This window comes from Hemitrygon akajei, chromosome 24 (genome assembly GCF_048418815.1).
Source record: "Hemitrygon akajei chromosome 24, sHemAka1.3, whole genome shotgun sequence".
Taxonomy (NCBI): Eukaryota; Metazoa; Chordata; class Chondrichthyes; order Myliobatiformes; family Dasyatidae; genus Hemitrygon; species Hemitrygon akajei.
Window position 1 is genome coordinate 9,253,785 of NC_133147.1, and position 16,704 is coordinate 9,270,488.

General features: G+C 44.3%; 1 protein-coding gene across 23 annotated transcripts in view; it reads left to right on the forward strand.

Moving 5' to 3' along the window:
- The window catches only part of ahdc1 (AT hook, DNA binding motif, containing 1), a 282,613-nt gene that overhangs the window by 247,804 nt on the left and 18,105 nt on the right, over window positions 1-16,704 (forward strand). For 15 of the 23 annotated variants that reach the window (XR_012096193.1, XM_073028306.1, XM_073028307.1 and 12 more), the window contains one exon: window positions 1,671-6,139. Coding sequence is in view for 22 of the 23 variants with exons in the window: in XM_073028306.1 (XP_072884407.1) it covers window positions 1,779-6,113 (4,335 nt within the window). In the remaining variant the exon portion in view is untranslated. The remainder of the gene's footprint in view (window positions 1-1,670; window positions 6,140-16,704) is intronic. The other 8 variants (XM_073028321.1, XM_073028323.1, XM_073028327.1 and 5 more) reach the window with 1 other exon arrangement.

Sequence of the window (16,704 nt, forward strand, 5' to 3'; positions counted from 1 at the left end):
ACACAATGCAGCAGTCTTGGACCAGAGGGCACAGCCTCAGAATACAAGAACATCCCTTAGAAAAGGGGTTCCCAACTTTTTTCTGTCATGGACCCCTACTGTAAACTGGTGGATCCCAGGTTAGATTGATGGTGGAATAGTTTTATCTAAGTTAGCACAGCATTGTGGGCCGAGTACTGTGCTGTACTCTTATATGTTCTCTGTAGAGGGGTAAGGCTGAAGATGTGAATTAGAAATTTGTAACTTGAGGCTCTTTAAATTGCCCTCCAATTGGCATTAACGTTATCAAGAAGCAAGGTGTGGTGGCCAGCATTTTAAGAGAGAGAGGACATCTGCTTAGAACTAATGTTCAAAGACAGGTCTCTTTCTCAGAAAGTTGACAAGAGAAAAGCAGGGAGGCTGATGACTGATGGGATTGCTAGACTGGGAGCCGGGATGGACCTGTTGGGCCAAATAGCCACCTCCCAGGTCACTATAAGGAAGGAAGGAACCAGGTCCCAAAATATGAGAGCACTGAAGTAAAGACGACTAAAAGCAAATGCCTAAAGCTAGAGTTTATTTTTATAGCGCTTCTACTTGCTCCCTTTCAAGAGAACAGGAAGTCTAGCCCCCACTTTTCCCTGGTGGGCACCGGTGAGGAACTGTTTGAGGCTGAGAGTTCGACATGGAAAAGTTTTCATAGAAGCAGAAGCACCGGGGGAGTTTGTAGCTCTGAGATCATGCAGCTGTGGGTATCCAGGAGTATAAGTGAGGACCCTGAGCACACTGTGCGGAAGGCTGGGTGGTTTTTAGAACTCTGCTGTGGCACACCCGGCTGAATGAATTTTTCTCAGCTTCTATTATCACTGTGCACAGAAGATTTCAAAGCTGTACCTCCCATTCCCAATATTTGACTAGATGTAATCATGTTCCCGATGAACCTCAAAAGTTCTAACCTCCTTCGATAGGAATCCTTTAGTTAACCATTGTTTGTAAAAGAGACTTGAAATGAAGGGAACAGGCATTGTAATGTTTCTTTGAATAATAGTCTCCTTAACAAATGACCTACATTGTAAATGTTTTTAAATCTCTGGCTGGCTAACTCTCCCTAAAACATTTGGGTAAATATGTTCATGTTATACGCTGCATTAGTGGAGTAAGTTATAGCCCTTTAATGAGAATATTAATTTGTTCTAAAAAAGGGAAAACTTAAAAACATCCCTATTGGCAGAATCCTTGCTATGAAGTGGAGACAATCATTTGGAGAAGAAGCATTACTATGCCTGAAGTAGATAATCTTCATACGTTATTTAAAATTGTTCTACTAAATTAAAGTTTTCATATAAATCTCAATCACATCAAATTAACACCGGGGGTTAGTTTGATATAGCAACTAAAGCATTGGATCAAACTTATTATACTTCTCCTAACACTAATAAATTAATTAATTCCAAGATTTGAACCTTAAATTGAGTAGAACAACTGAATGGTTTAGTTTAAAATGTAGCTATGTGCTCTTATCTTGGCTAATCTGACTAAATATTTTCTCCTTCTCCGATTACATGTATATATACCACTATAATCTACCACATTTCATAGTCTTCTGTGTATAAACAGCAGGTTCATGTGTAGGCAGTTTAAAATAAACCAGCGTGGTTTTTATTTTTTTTTTAAATTTGTTTTAACCATAGGTGCTTCCATAAACTGTAGAAGTTCACAACCCAACACCTTTTCCAATGCCGCTAACATTAACATTCAAAGAGTACTAAAGGAGAACACACACCCCAGCCTTAATAACAATGTCCGCTTCTAAGGAACCTTGTAATGGCTCAGAAGAAACTGAAGGTGTTCCTTCACCCATTGGGTCTCTAGAGGTAAAAGATGGTCAGTGTTCAAATGCACACACTTATAATCAACCAGATACTGTGATTCAAATGGATTCAGTTGGTATTTGTGAGACTAGGAAAACAGAAAGCTGTTTTAACAAGTCAGACATAAGGTCAGACCAAACCAGCACTGATAAAGCAGAACAAAGTGAAGTTGCAAAGGAAACACTCCATAGAAGTTTTCCAAATGCTTCATTGGGAACTGGGAAAAGAAAGATTAACAGCATAGTGGCATTGCTGAAAAGCAAATATGGCAAAAATAATATGTACCCTGTAGTAACCTTAAGAGATATCATGAAAGACTTAAATCTCTTGTCTAATGACATGCAGAATAATGGCCTCAAACTGAGTTGTGATGCACTTAAGGTTGACTCCAACACCTCACAAACTAATGGAAGCAAAGTAACAAAGAATGAAAAGCCAAGATTACAGTATAGTTTCTTTTCTTCAGTTGTGCTTGCTAGCAGAGTTAGAAGCCCAGCGGAGAGCCCACATGTAACATCTAACTCTGAGACGGCAAACAGAGGACAAGCAATGGATAGGTCACAAAGGAAGGAGGGCACAGACCATTGTGAACGCAGGCATGTTGAATTTGGCAAGTTTGACTCCGCCAATACGGGCTCCAAAATCGAAGCGCTGATCTCATCTGTGGTCCCCAACAACAACAGCTTCTTCGGCAACATGTCCTCGTTGTACACGGTGCCGGAGCACAGGCACCACGTCAACTGCGAAGGCTCCAAAGCTGGTATTCTCAAACACAGCCAGAGCGAGAGCGAGCTAAACGCGGGGCTCCTTTTGGCCGAGACGACATGTAAAAAGTACGCGCTGAGGAAAAAGACGATGGTGCAGTACAATCGAGAGAGCAGCCTGGAGCAGCTTGAGTTTGAAAAGTACTGCAAGAGTGCGTCTATCCCTTCAGCGTCAACAGTAGTTTGCCAGGACTATGGAGCTGCCTCTCAGTTGCCGCTAAAAAGGACAATTTTCAATAAAAATCCAAAATATAAGTACAAAGGAAGTCGTAAAATGTTAGTTAAAATAACAAAGATTAATATTCAGAAATACCTGACACAAACCGAGAAAAAAACAAAACTGTGCCAAAAGCTTCTAACACACAACAATTTGAGTTCAGGAGTCAAGATGCAGTACATTACGATGCCGGAGCAAAACGTGGCCACAATACCAACAGTGAAGAAGGGCAGGAGAAACAAGATGACGATGCTTCCTGCCGGGGATGTGCCCGTCGTCATTAAAAGGAAACGAGGTCGGCCACGGAAGGTGCTACCCGAAGGCAGCACTGAGCCTACCAACCATGTCAAAAGAAAGCCCAGGCATCACAAGCTTTCTCCGCCGCAGCCTACCTACATTGCTGGGTCGAACGACAGCACCACAGACTATGTAGATGTTTTGTCCAAGTTAGCCTTCTTGACCAAACAGAGTTTGATCTTGGGCAGATGCTCACCGCCCAGGTGCTGGTCTCCCAGTGACCCTGGATCCTTTCAGAGATCGGCATCCATTCACCAAGACATGTCGCAGTTCTACCGGACGTTGGCAGGGACGCGGAGGAGGGGCGGCAAGGCGGGCATCTCGCGGGGCCGGCAACTCGGGCAGTTCGCAGAGTCTTCTTCTACCTTCAGTGATTTCTTTGAGGGCATTGGAAAGCGAAAGCGGATCTTCCTGGGCGAAACCAAGTTGTACGCAAGGAAATGCAAATGGGGCACTGAAATGAAAGAGAAACCAGTGCAAAGACGAAAACCGTACAAACGGGCAGTTCCGTTCCCAGAACACAGCATGTTCCAGAACGCCAATGCTGACAACTCTGAGTGGGCGAGACAGAACGAGAATTGTTGGGCCACAGGGCAAGGTTACCCTTCCAAACAAATCAGGAATGGGCTGTACCCGTCCTACCCGGGGATGTCCACGCAATCATTTCCCAACGCCATTTGGGATTCGCGGTCCATGTCCAGGAATGGCTACTTAATGGGTCGTCTCTCTTCTAACCAAAGCAGCGTCGCCCAACAAAGCCCCGGTTGCATCGCCGGCTACTTCCGCTCTCTCCTCGACTCGGACGACTCCTCGGACTTGATGGACTTGTCGTTTTCGCAAGCCGGGCAAGAATCGTGTAATATAACAGGAGGCTACGGGGTCAGTAGTTCGACGCCGCCGTCGAGGCACTTAACCCATTTCCAAGAAGGCTTCGAGAAAACCAACTCCCCCAATTGCACTGGCGCCCAGCAGCAAACGAACCAGACGGGGCAGGCGTACCCGCAGATGCTTGCGGATAACTCTGACAGTGTGGACTATGGCTCCTCCTACCACTCCTCGGAGTCAGAAACTTTCCAAAGAGGCGCTTCTCAGGCTACCCTCACCAGGAACACTGGCCTCTCGTGCCAGCAGACTCCGGATAACTACGGACATTACGGTAATTACAAAGTGAAAGCCCAAAGTTTCGCTAATTCGGATGCACTACAACAGCCCAGAGAACTTTCTGGCCTGGACTTTCTTGGCACCAGAGATTGCACGTTCGGCTACGACGCAAGCAATAACACTTCCCAACCCGCCTCTGCTGATGCATACAATCAACACGGCGTTGGCTCGAAGTCACACTTTAATGCGGCTTCTCCGTTTAATTCTTTCAGACCAGACCCCCGCAGTCCAATGTCCTTACAAGCCCCCTTAAGCTCTGAGAGTCAGTCCGACGCAGCCTGCTCGATGGATCTCCCCTCTCAGAAGTACTTTAACTCGCCCCAGTTGTCGACTGATAGCAGGATGGCGTTCTTCAGAGGACTTCAGATGAGCGGCAAATCTGGCTTTAATCTCTGTGATGGCAACATGGCACACTTCAACCACCATTACGCTCCAGTGTTAGACTATAACAGTTTGAATGAGGCAAAGGACATTTTGGACATCTCGAACTACACACCCCAGAAAGCCAAGCTAAGGTCGTTCCCGGAGACGCTCACGGAATCGTCGTCTCACTTTAACGCGGCTTTTGGGAATTCCGAAGGAGGTGGGAATATTTGCGGCAACGTGGCGAGTGAGGAGAAGTCCAGCCTGTCGAGCCTGGAGAAGTTGATGATGGACTGGGATGAGACCATTCCCGTTGAGAGGGCTGGACCAAAGGTGGGTTCCAAGCGCCTATGGAACCATCACGTACCTTTCCCCAGTGATTCGAGAGCCCTGTACGGCAGGCGGAAGCGGGTTGACATGGCCAGCCCTCCTCACTCACTTTTCCCAGCGTCCCCGCCTTTCCTTCCCAGGAAGACCTCAGCTCCGAGACAGATGAGGAACATCAGAAGCCCATCTGCTTCAAATAAGAAAGAACAGCCTCTCCGCAAATCAAAGCTATTGCAGAAAATTCCAGGGGCAAGCCCTGCGTTCTCTGAGAGTCCGGACTGTGGTTTAGACTATGGGTATGGTGGGGATAACTCTCTGCCCTCAACTCTCTCAAATGTCCAGAATTTCCAAGTTCCAAAAAGCGACCAGAAGGAGTATTGCAGTTTATACTCCCCCAGCTGCACTCGGCCAATGACCGATGAAACTTTCCCAGCGAGGTTTGCTGGTGGTGACATTCAGGAGACAGTCTCCATGTATTCAGACCTGAAGCAGCCGGCCGTGGACGCTGAGCAGCTCCCCGTGCAGACGCTGCAGCACTCCATCAGCCAGGAGCACGAGCGAATCCTGCCCAATAACCGAGAGCTGTTCCCTCTGCAAGCCCCGGGATATGCAGGCAGCCTGGAGTCAACTGAAGGAAAGAAACATCGAGCTTTTTACGATGCTTTGGAAAACAGCGCGGACATTTCCCAGAGCGCCGCGGCCGCCAGCCGAGATTTGCTGGCTCCGCAACTCCAGTTTGACGCTGACAACGCCGCTGTTCTGGAAACAAACGCTAGGTATTTGCAGAATTCTGGTCCTTACGCCTCGCTGGATGAGAACAAAAGGGAAGCTGAACTGTCTTTGTTTGGGTTACAGCGCAGAAATAATATATCAAGTTCCAGACCCCAAATAATCCCCCTAAACACAGCAGCACAAATTGAGCAACAAGCACAGAAGCTGGCCATGGATTACGGCGGTTCCCCTTATGCCAGCGCGACAATGACCACAGCCAACACCTCGCCAGCGTCAAGTGATTCTTCTATACATGTGGACAGTAACTACACTGACAAACAGGGGAATCGTAGACCGACACCCATGGGCTTATTGATGGACCAAAATCAAGACGAGCTGTATGCGGGAAGTGCTTCACAGTGACGGTGCAAGGAATTTGGTGCAATTAGGTAAGGCTCTGCTCTTAATTCATCTCCTCCAGTTGGGGTTTGTGGTAACTGAAATATTCTCATGATGAACTGCAACGTTTGTTCCTGGGTGCCACCCCGTTTGTGCATGATGGGAATGTATGTACAGAGAACATTTAGAAGAATTCTTGCTGGGACTTGAGGACCCTCAGTTGGTTAGGACTGGGCCTGTACACTGCCATTGAAGAGAATGAGGAGTGAACTTATCAAAACTCCTTAGAGGGGTAGAGTGGGTGAGCTGAGTCTCCTACAGTGGGGGAGTCTAGGACCAGAGGGCACGGAGTCAGAATACAAGGACATCCCTTTAGAGGAGGAATTTCTTTAGCCAGAGGATGGTGAATCTGTGGAATTCATTGCCACAGGTGACTGTGGAGGCCAACCCATTGGGTATACTTAAAGTGGAGCTTGATGGGTCCTTGGTTGGTAAGGGTGTCAAAGATTATGGAGTGAAGGCAGGAGAATGGGGTTGAGAGGGATAATAAATCAGCCATGATGGAATGGCAAAGCAGACCCAATGGGCTGAATGGTCTAATCTTGCTCCTATGTCTTATGGTTTTAATGACTTTACTCCTGGAATATCAGAGAATGAAGGGAGATTTGATAGAGGTATCAAAATTATGAGGGGTATAGATAGGGTAAATGCAAGCAGGCTTTTCCACTGAGGTTGGGTGGGACTACTACAGCTAGAGGTCATGGGTTAAGGGTGAAAGGTGAAATATTCAAGGGAAATTGAGGGGGAGCTTCTTCACTCAGAGGGTGGTGAGAGTGTGGAACGAGCTGCCAGCGGAAGGGGTGGATGTGGGTTCCATTGCAATGTTCAAGAGAAGTTTGGATAAGTACATGGATGGGAGGGGTTTGCGGGGGCTATGGTCCTGGTGTGGGACAATGGTACTAGGCTCTATAGCAGTTCAGCGTGAAGTAGATGGGCTGAAAGGCCTATTTCTGTGCTGTAGTGCTCTATGACGATGTGATGTATTATGGGCTAACATTTATAATTCAATGTAAAATATTCAAAATGTTTAAGAACTGTTTTACTTTCTGGTTAACATGTGAATCCTCTGATGGGTAAGAGGAACATGCTTACAGAGCTCTGTGTCAAAGGAAGTTGTCAGTTTGAGCAGCTATCACTGCCACATCCCAACGGAGAACTAACCAACCTATTTTTTTCAATTATTTGTTACCCTATCTCTTTTGTCCTTTGAGGGAAGGTTGAGCAAGCTTGGGCTTTTCCCTTTGGAATGACAGAGGATGTGAGGTTTATAAGATTAAGAGAGGCATAGACAGAGTCGACAGCCAGGACTATTTTCCCAGGGTAGCAATCGCCAATACCAAAGGCCATCAGTTCAAGCTGAGTGGAAGAAAGTTCAAAGGGGATGTCTGAAGTAAATTTTTTACATAGAGAATGATAGATACCAGGATGCATAGCTGGGTGTGGTGTTAGAAGTAGAAGCAACAGGGACATTTAAGAGACTTTGAGATAGGAACATGGTTGTAAGAAAAATGGAGGGTTATGTGCTGTGTAGCAGGGAATGGTTAGATTAATTGTTGAGTAGGTTTATATAGATTGTAGGTTGAAGGGTGCTGGACTGTCTTATCTCCTGGGTGATGAAGACTATGCCTTCTCTTGGCTCTGGATAAACATGACAAAGTCTGCAGATGCTAGAAATCCAAAGCAACACACACAAAACGCTGGAGGCACTCAGCAGGGCCAGGCAGCTTCTATGGAAGTGAATTGATAGTCAAAGTTTCGGGCTGAGATCCTTCTTCAGAACTGGGAAGGAACGGGGAAGACGCCAGAACAAGAAGGTTGGGAAAGGGGAAGGAGGCTAGCTAAAAGGTGATAGGTGAAGGCAGGTGAACGGGACAGGTCAAGGGCTAGAGATGAAGGAATCTCCTAGGAGAGGAGAGTGGACCACAGGAGAAAGCGAAAAAAGGATCAGAGGAGGGGACCCTTTGGATATTCAGATGATCATCACCAGTTTAACAGGTTTAGTAAGTCATCATCATCTTTCAACAGTTTTACTTTTGAACTGAAATTCCACGTTGGATCAGAGCATGTGTATACCTGTAATTGAACCCATGAAAATCTGCTCTACCCACAGTTCTGGAAAATAAAATTAAACAGACAGAAGAAAATGACACATGGGGGAGATGTCAGGGCAGAGAGAGAGAGAGAATACAGAGAGAACTGAGAGGAAGTTGCCAGGGCTGGTGAATTAGAATTATGGAGCAAATCTAGGTTGGAGTCTTGAGAAGTGAGAAATCTGGAGCAAAACACACACACACATACACATGTGCAAAGCAGGTCAGGCAGAAAATGGGGTGGGAAGTTGTTCATGTTTTGGGTTGAGACCCATCATCAGGACTAGACTGGAGTGATTTTTGTTGGAAAAGGTGAGGTTGAGACACTGTGTCACAACCAGGTTTAATATTACTGGCATATGGTGTGATATTTGTTGTTAAGGGACAGCAGTACAATGCAATACTGTAATAAAATGGAAAATTACAGTAAGAAACTTATGTTTATTTTAAAAGTTAAATTAAGTAAGAGGGCAAAAAGAGAAAAGAAAAGTAGTGAGGTGGTGTTCATGGGTTCAATCTTCATTAAAAACTTGGATGGCAGAGGGGAAGAAGCTGTTCCTGAATCATTGAGTGAGTGCTTTCAGGCTTCTGTACCTTCTCCCTAATGGTAGCAATGAGAAGAGGGCATGTCCAGGATGAGGGGGGCCCTTAATGATGGGATGCTGACTTTTTGAGGCATCATTCCTTGAAGGTGACCTAGATGCTGGGGAGGCTAGTGTCCATGATGGAGCTGACTAGGTTTACAATTCTCCACAGCTTACATCGATCCTGTGCTGTGGCCCCTGCCCCCATACCAGATGGTAATACAGCCAGTTAGAATGCTCTCCACGGTACAGCTATAGAAATTTGCATGTGTCTTTGGTGACATACCAAACCTCCTCAAACTCCTAGTGGAATATATACCTTCCATGTAGCTCCATCGAGATGTTGGGCCAAGGATAGGTCCTCAGGGATTGAGACACGCAGGAACTTGAAACTGCTCACTCTTTCCACTTCAGCTCACACTATGAGAACTGTTGTGTATTCCCTCGCCTTACCCTTTCTGAAGACCACAATCAGTTCTTTGGTCTTAATGACATTGAGTGCAATGTATTTAAAAGCTAAGGTGAGAGTGAAGATGGATGGTTACAGTCTTTTCACCAGGGCAGCAGAGTCTAAATTTGGAAGGCATGGTTCTTCAGGGGACACATCAAGCCATCCACCTCATTGCTGCTCATCTCATGAACCAGGTCTTCATCTGCAGAGTGAAGGACTTCAGCTTGAGTGGAGGAGGGACAGGAATGGAGCAGAGAACAAGTATTGGGCTCTTTTGCCATAGTGTTTATTCGCTTCTCTGAATAGTGAGCAATATCTGAGAAAGGTGGATGAACTGGTGCATGACACAGTGTGGTTGTGGTCATCACAAATTTGACAGAACATTATCACAACTGCTGGAGAAACTCAGCTAAGTCAGGCATGAACCCATGAACACCATCTCAGCAGTTTGCTTCATTTATTTATCTATTTTTTTAATATTTTGTATGTAAAAACTATTATAATATTTTATATGTGACTATGTACTGCTACTACAAAACGACAAATTTTATGACATGTCTGTGCTAATGAACCAGATGCTGATTCTGACTTGTGGAGGTAGAGAACTGGTGCTAATAAACCAGATTCTGATTCTGATTATGATTTGTGGAGGTAGGGGACTGGTAGAAGTTTGGGTGGGAGAGGGAAAAACAATGGGTAACAGGGGGCAAGGATTGGCCTTAATATAGAAAGATGTGTGTGTGTGAAAGAGATAGAGACATAAGTAGATCAGGAGAGAAGGGAATAAAAAGGCTATTGTTTACATGAAATTGGGCAATAAAATATTGATCCCCTTTGGGAAATACAATATCCGCCCCGTTTGGGGAATACAACATTCATACCACTTGGGAAATCCATCCTGTATGGGAATATAATATCCATTCTGTTTGGAGAATACAAATCGATGCCATTTGGCGAATACAGGCTATATCCATGCCGTTTGGGGAATATAATATCATTTCTGTTGGGGGAATACAATATCCATCCCATATGGAGAATACAATATGAATGCCATTTGAGGAACATGGTATCCATTCCTTTTGGGGAATACAGTATCCATTCCATTTGAGGAATGCACATCCATTCTGTTTGGAGAATACAAATCCATGCCATTTGGGGAATACAGGCTACATCCATGCCATTTGGGGAATACAGTCTACATTCCGTTTGGGGAATACAATATCCATTTCATTTGGGGAATGAACTATCCATTCTGGTTGGGGAATACAATATCCATCCCATTTGGGAAGTACAATATCCAAGTCATTTGGGGATACAATATCCATCCCATTTGGGGATACAATATCCATCCCATTTGGGGAATACAATCTCCATCCCATTTGGGAAGTACAATATCCAAGTCATTTGGGGATACAATATCCATCCCATTTGGGGAATACAATATCCATGTAATTTTGGGAATACAGTCTACATTCTATTTGGGGAATACAATCTCCATCCCATTTGGGAAGTACAATATCCATTTCATTTGGGGAATACAATATCCATGTAATTTGGAGAATACAATCTACATTCCATTTGGGGAATGTGATATCCATTCTGTTTAAGGAATACAAATCCTTGCCATTTGAGGAATACTATATACATTCCATATGTGGAATACAACATCCATGACATTTACAGAATACAATATCTATCCCGTATGGGGGACGCAATATCCATCCCGTTCGGTGAATGCAATTACCATACCGTTTGGGGAATAAAATATCCATCCTGTTTGTGTTATACAACCTGCATCCCCTTTGGGGAGTACAATATCCATTCATTTTTTGGTAATACAATATCCATCCCCTTTGGGTAGTACATTATCCATCCCATTTAGGAAATATAATATCCATGCCATTTGGGGAATACAACATACATGCCATTTGGCGAATACAATATCTTTTCCTATTGGGGAATGCAATATCGATCCAGTTTGGGGAGTACAATATCCATGTTGTTTGGAGAATACAATATACATTCCATTTGGGAAATACATTGTCCATTCCATATGGGGAATGCAATATCCATCTGGTTTGGGGAATGCAAAATCCATGCTACTTTGGAATACAATATTCATGTCGTTTGGAGTATGCAATACCCATTCCTTTTGGGGAATACAATGTCCATCCTTTTGGAGAATGTAATATCCATCCCTTTCTGGAGTACAGTTTTCATCTCATTTGGGGAATATGTTATCCATCGTGTTTGGGGAAATGCAATATCTATGTCAATTGAGGAATACAATATCCATGCCGTTTGGGGAATACAATATCCATATAATTTGGGAAATACAATATCATCCCATTTGGGGAATACAGTAACTATCTCATGGGGATTAGAAAAGTCCATCCCGTTTGGGGAATACAATATCCATTCCATTCAGGAAATACAATATCTATCCCATTGCATCTCATATGCATCTCATTCAGGGGATACAATATCCATACCATTTGGGAAATACAACATTGTTGCCATTTGGGGAATAGAATATCCATCTGATTTGGAGAATAAATTAGCTGTGTCATTTGGGGAATACAATATCCTTCCTGTTTGGGGAATACAATATTGATCCTATTTGGGGAATACAGTAACCTTGTCATTTGGGAAATGCAATATCCATATCAATTGGGGAATACAGTATCCATCCCGTTTGGGAAATACAACATCAATCCCGTTTAGGGAATATAATACCCATGCCGTTTGGGAAATACAATATCCATCCCATTTGGGAATACAATACCCATGCCGTTTGGGGAATACAATATCCATCCCATTTGGGAATACAATACCCATCCTATTTGGGAATACAATATTCATGCTGTTTGGTTGTAGATTATCCTTTATTTCACTTGCCCATCACTGAAAAACTCCTCTGACTGAGTGGCCTGTCTTCTGCCCCCCCCTTGCCATTCCCATATACCCACTCACCCTCCCAATAGCACCCTCTTCTGTCATCAGTTCCCTTCATCTCCAGCCCGCTGCTGTCTCCACCTATTACCTCGCCCTCCCAATTCCATCAGCCCATCACCCACTGTTTGCTCCTGCCTCATTCCTCCCCCACCTCTTTATACCCTCTTTCTGCCCTTTACATTCCCAGTTGTGACACAAGGACTCGACTTGAAACATTGATTGTCCATTTTTCTCTACAGATGCTGTCTGACCCTCTGAGTTCCTCCAGCCATTTGATTTTATCCCCATATTCCAACATTTGTGGTCTCTTGCCTCTCGGACATATTGTGGGAGAAATTGGGTACAAAATGATCATGCTTTCCTTCAGGTATACGGGGCCTTGGCTCAGATTTTCCCTCTTCATTGATACATGCTGACCTGCTGGACAAAGCCCCACTGCCTTGTTACGTGAAGTCATGCATAGAGAAGGCTGTTCAGCCCGACTCATTGCTGCTAACCACAATGTCTGTTCTTTGGTCCTCGATTCCCCAATGTAGAAAACATACTCTCCATGTAAACTCTATCAAAGCCTTTCAATATTCTACAGGTTTCAATAAACCTTTCCTATCTATGTACCTATCTAAATATTTATCTGTTTACAGTATGCAATAGGTCCTTTTGGCTTTTCAAGCCACACCACAGAGCAACCCACCGACTTAACCCTAATTTAATCAGAGGACACTTTAACCTACCACTGGTACGTCTTTGGACTGTGGAAGGAAACCGGAGCAGCCAGAGGAAACCCACGTGGTCACGGGGAGAACATACAAACTCCTTACAGGCAGCATCAATATTGTAATCAAGCCCAGCTCTACCAGTTTGGCTGCCATCTTGTTCATGTACCCTCCACCTTTTGCTTAGACCAGGCGTGGAGTATTGTGTTCATTTCTGGTCACTTCATTATAGGAAGGATGTGGAAGCTTTAGAGAGGGTGCAGAGGAGATTCGCCAGGATGCTGCCTGGATTAGAGAGCATGTTTTATGAGGATAAGTTGAAAGATGTAGGGCTTTTCTCTTTGGAGCAAAGGAGGATAAGAGGTGACGATAGAAGTGTACAAGAGGTATGAATAGAATGCACAGTCAGAGACATTTTCCCAGGGTGGAAATGGCTAACACGAGGGGGAATAATTTTAAAGTGATTGGAGGAAATTATAGAGGGAATGTCAGAGGTAAGTTCTTTATAGAGAGTGGTGGGTGCATGCAACGTGCTGGCGGGAGTGGTTGTAGAGGCAGGTTCATTTGGGACATTTAGTAGACTCTTAGATGAGCATGTAAAGGATAGAAATATGGAGAGATGTGTAGGAGGGAAGGGTTAGATTTATCTTAGAGTAGGTTAAAACATCGGCACAACATCATGGGCCAAAAGGCCTGTACTGTGCTGTACTGTTCAATGTTTTTCAAAAATCTGTGCCCTCTGAACTTCAAAGTAAATTTTATAATCAAACTACATATATGTCACTATGTACAACCCTGAGATTCATTTTCCTGTGGGCATACTCAATAATTGCATAGAATAATGTCCATTACAGAATCAGTGAAAGACTGTCTAACTAGGGTGTTCAGCCAGAGTGCAGAAGAGAACAAACTGTGCAAATACAGAAAGAAAGAAATAATAATGAATGAATAAATTAATTAATTAATATTGAGAACATGAGATGAAGAGCCCTAAACATGAGAAAGTCTACAGATGCTGGAAACCCAAAGCAAAACACAGAAAATTGCTGTAGGAACTGAACAGGTCAGTATGGAATAAACAGTCTACATTTCGGGCTGAGGGTCTTTCCCCTCCTGTTTCTTTCTTCTTCTATTCCTCACTCTGGCCTTTTACCTCTTCTCGCTTGCCTATCACCTCCCCTTGGGTCCCTTCCTCCTTCCCTTTCTCCTATGCTGTGCTCTAGTCTCCTTTCAGATTACTTCCTCTCCAGCACTTTACCTTTCCCACCCACCTGGCTTCACCTATCGCCTTCTAGCCATCCTCCTTCTCCTCTCCCAACCTCTTTATTCTGGCATCGTCCCCCTTCCTTTCCAGTCCTGATGAAGGGTCTCGGCCAGAATCATGGACCGTTTATTCATTTCTATTGATACTGCCTGACCTGCTGAGTTCCTCCAGCACTTTGAGTAAAGCAATATGGCCGCTAGTTAAAGACTCCCCAAGCCTGGGAAAAAGACTATGACCGTTCACCTCAGGGTTTTCTATCACTGTATTCTGAATATTACATACAGTATTAGTCTCCTCATATAAGAAAGAATGTTGAGTACAGGGTGATTCTTACTTACTGCCCGTTATGCTGCTGGCTTTTAGGGCAGCAATGAAGGCCCTCCATCTCTGTCCTTGGCCATCTTATAACGTCGCACACAGACTTAGAAGCATTCTTCATTGCTGCTTCCATAACAATTCTGCTCTACCAGTTAGAGTTGTTAGCCCTGAGCTGAACCCCTGAACCTGGAGGACTGGTGGACCACTCATACTCTGGCCTCTATCCTTTGACCTGTTTGGCATTGGTGACCCTATCAACAGCCAAAGCATCAAGGCCTGACTCCCGCCAATATAGCTCTCCAGGTCATTGAGGCAGGCAAACCATGACAAGGCTGGTTCACTGGACTAATATTTGGAATGGCAGCTTGTAATTCATTGACACAGAAACAGCACCCTCTACTTGACTGTGCCAACTGTGAAGTACTCATCTGTGCAAATTCCATTTACCAACTTTTGATCTGGGTTCTATTATGTCTTGTCCATTCAATTTCTCCTCCAGATTCTGTTTATATTTTGTGAGAGTCTTTGCTTCCACCATCCCTACAGGCAGTTTGTTCCAAACAGCACCCCCTCTGGGGTAGGAGGAGAAAGATGTCTTACCCTTCACCTCAAGTCTATCTGGTCTTACACACCTTTCCCATGGGGACAATTTTCTTTCAATTTACCACATCTAGTTCTCACCACTTCATACTTCTCCATCAGATTTCAGCTCTCACTCACTCTACCCAAGGAAAACAATTCCAGCTTGTCCAGTCCCTCCTCATGACTGATACCCTCCTTTCCTGGCAATGCCTGGTCAGTCTTCTCTGCACCCCCTCCACAGTGATCCCTTCCTCCATATGCTATGGACTAACTCATGTTTTTGAAAGTTTTGATTATAGACCAGAGGTCCATGAGCCAGTTCTCATCAGGGGATCGGAAGTGGAAAGGGTCAGCAACTTAAATTCCTCTGTGCTGTTTTTTCAGAGGACCTGTCCTGGTCCCAGCATTTAAGTGCAATTGCAAAGAAATCACAGCAGTGCCTCTGCTTAGGAGTTTTTGGTGATTCAGCATGGCATCTAAAACTTCAACAAACTTCTATAGATGTGTAGTGGAGAGTATATTGACTGGCTGCATCACAGCCTGGTAGGGAAACACCAATGCCCTTGAATGGAAAATTCTACAAAAAGTAGTGATACAGCCCAGTTCATCACAGGTAAAGCCCTCCCCACCACTGAGTACATTTACATGAAATGCTGTCGCAGGAAAGCAGTATCCATTATCAAGAACCCAACCACCCAGGACATGCTGTCATCTGGCTGGTGTCATCAGGAAGAAGGTACAAGAGCTTTGAGACTCACACAGCAGATTTAGGAACAATTACTACCCCTCAACAATCAGGCTGTTGAACAAGGGGAATAACCTCACTCAATTTCACTTGCCACATCATTGAAGTATTCCCACAACCAATGACCTCACTTTCAGGGACTCTTCATCTCATGTTCTCAATATTTATTGTTTGTTTATTTATTATTATTATTTCTTTCTTCAGTTTGTTGTCTTCTGCACTCTGGTTGAACTCTCAAGATGGTGCGGTCTTTCATTGATTCTGTTATAGTTATTATACTATAGATTTGTTGAATATGCCCACAAGAATGTGAATGTCAGGGTTATATATGGTGACATATATGTACTTTGATAATAAATTTACTTTACTTAAGTTGTACCCCACCATTACCTCCCTGCTTTAACACTCTTTGCCCCCACTAATGAAGGCCAGCATCCCATCTGCTTTCTCGGGATCACATCCAGGTTTATTAACAGCGACATATGTCGTGGGATTTGTTTTGTGGCAGCAGTACAGTGCAAGACATAAAAATTGCTATAGGGTGCAAAGGTAGATGGTGCAAAAGAGGACTAACGAAGTGTTCAGAAATCAGACGATGGAGGGTAAGAAGTTGTTCCTAAAGCATTGAGTGTGGGTCTTCAGGCTTCTCCACCTCCTCCCCAGTGGTAATAATGAGAATGACGGATGCTGCCTTCTTGAGGCACTGCCACTTGAAAATGTCCTCAAGGGTGGGGAGGGTTGTGCCTGTCTTGGAGCTGACTGAGTCTATAATCCTCTGCAGCCTTTTTCAGCTGTGCACAATGGAGCCTTCAGAACAGGCTGTGGTGCTACTGTTCACAATGACATTTGTAAG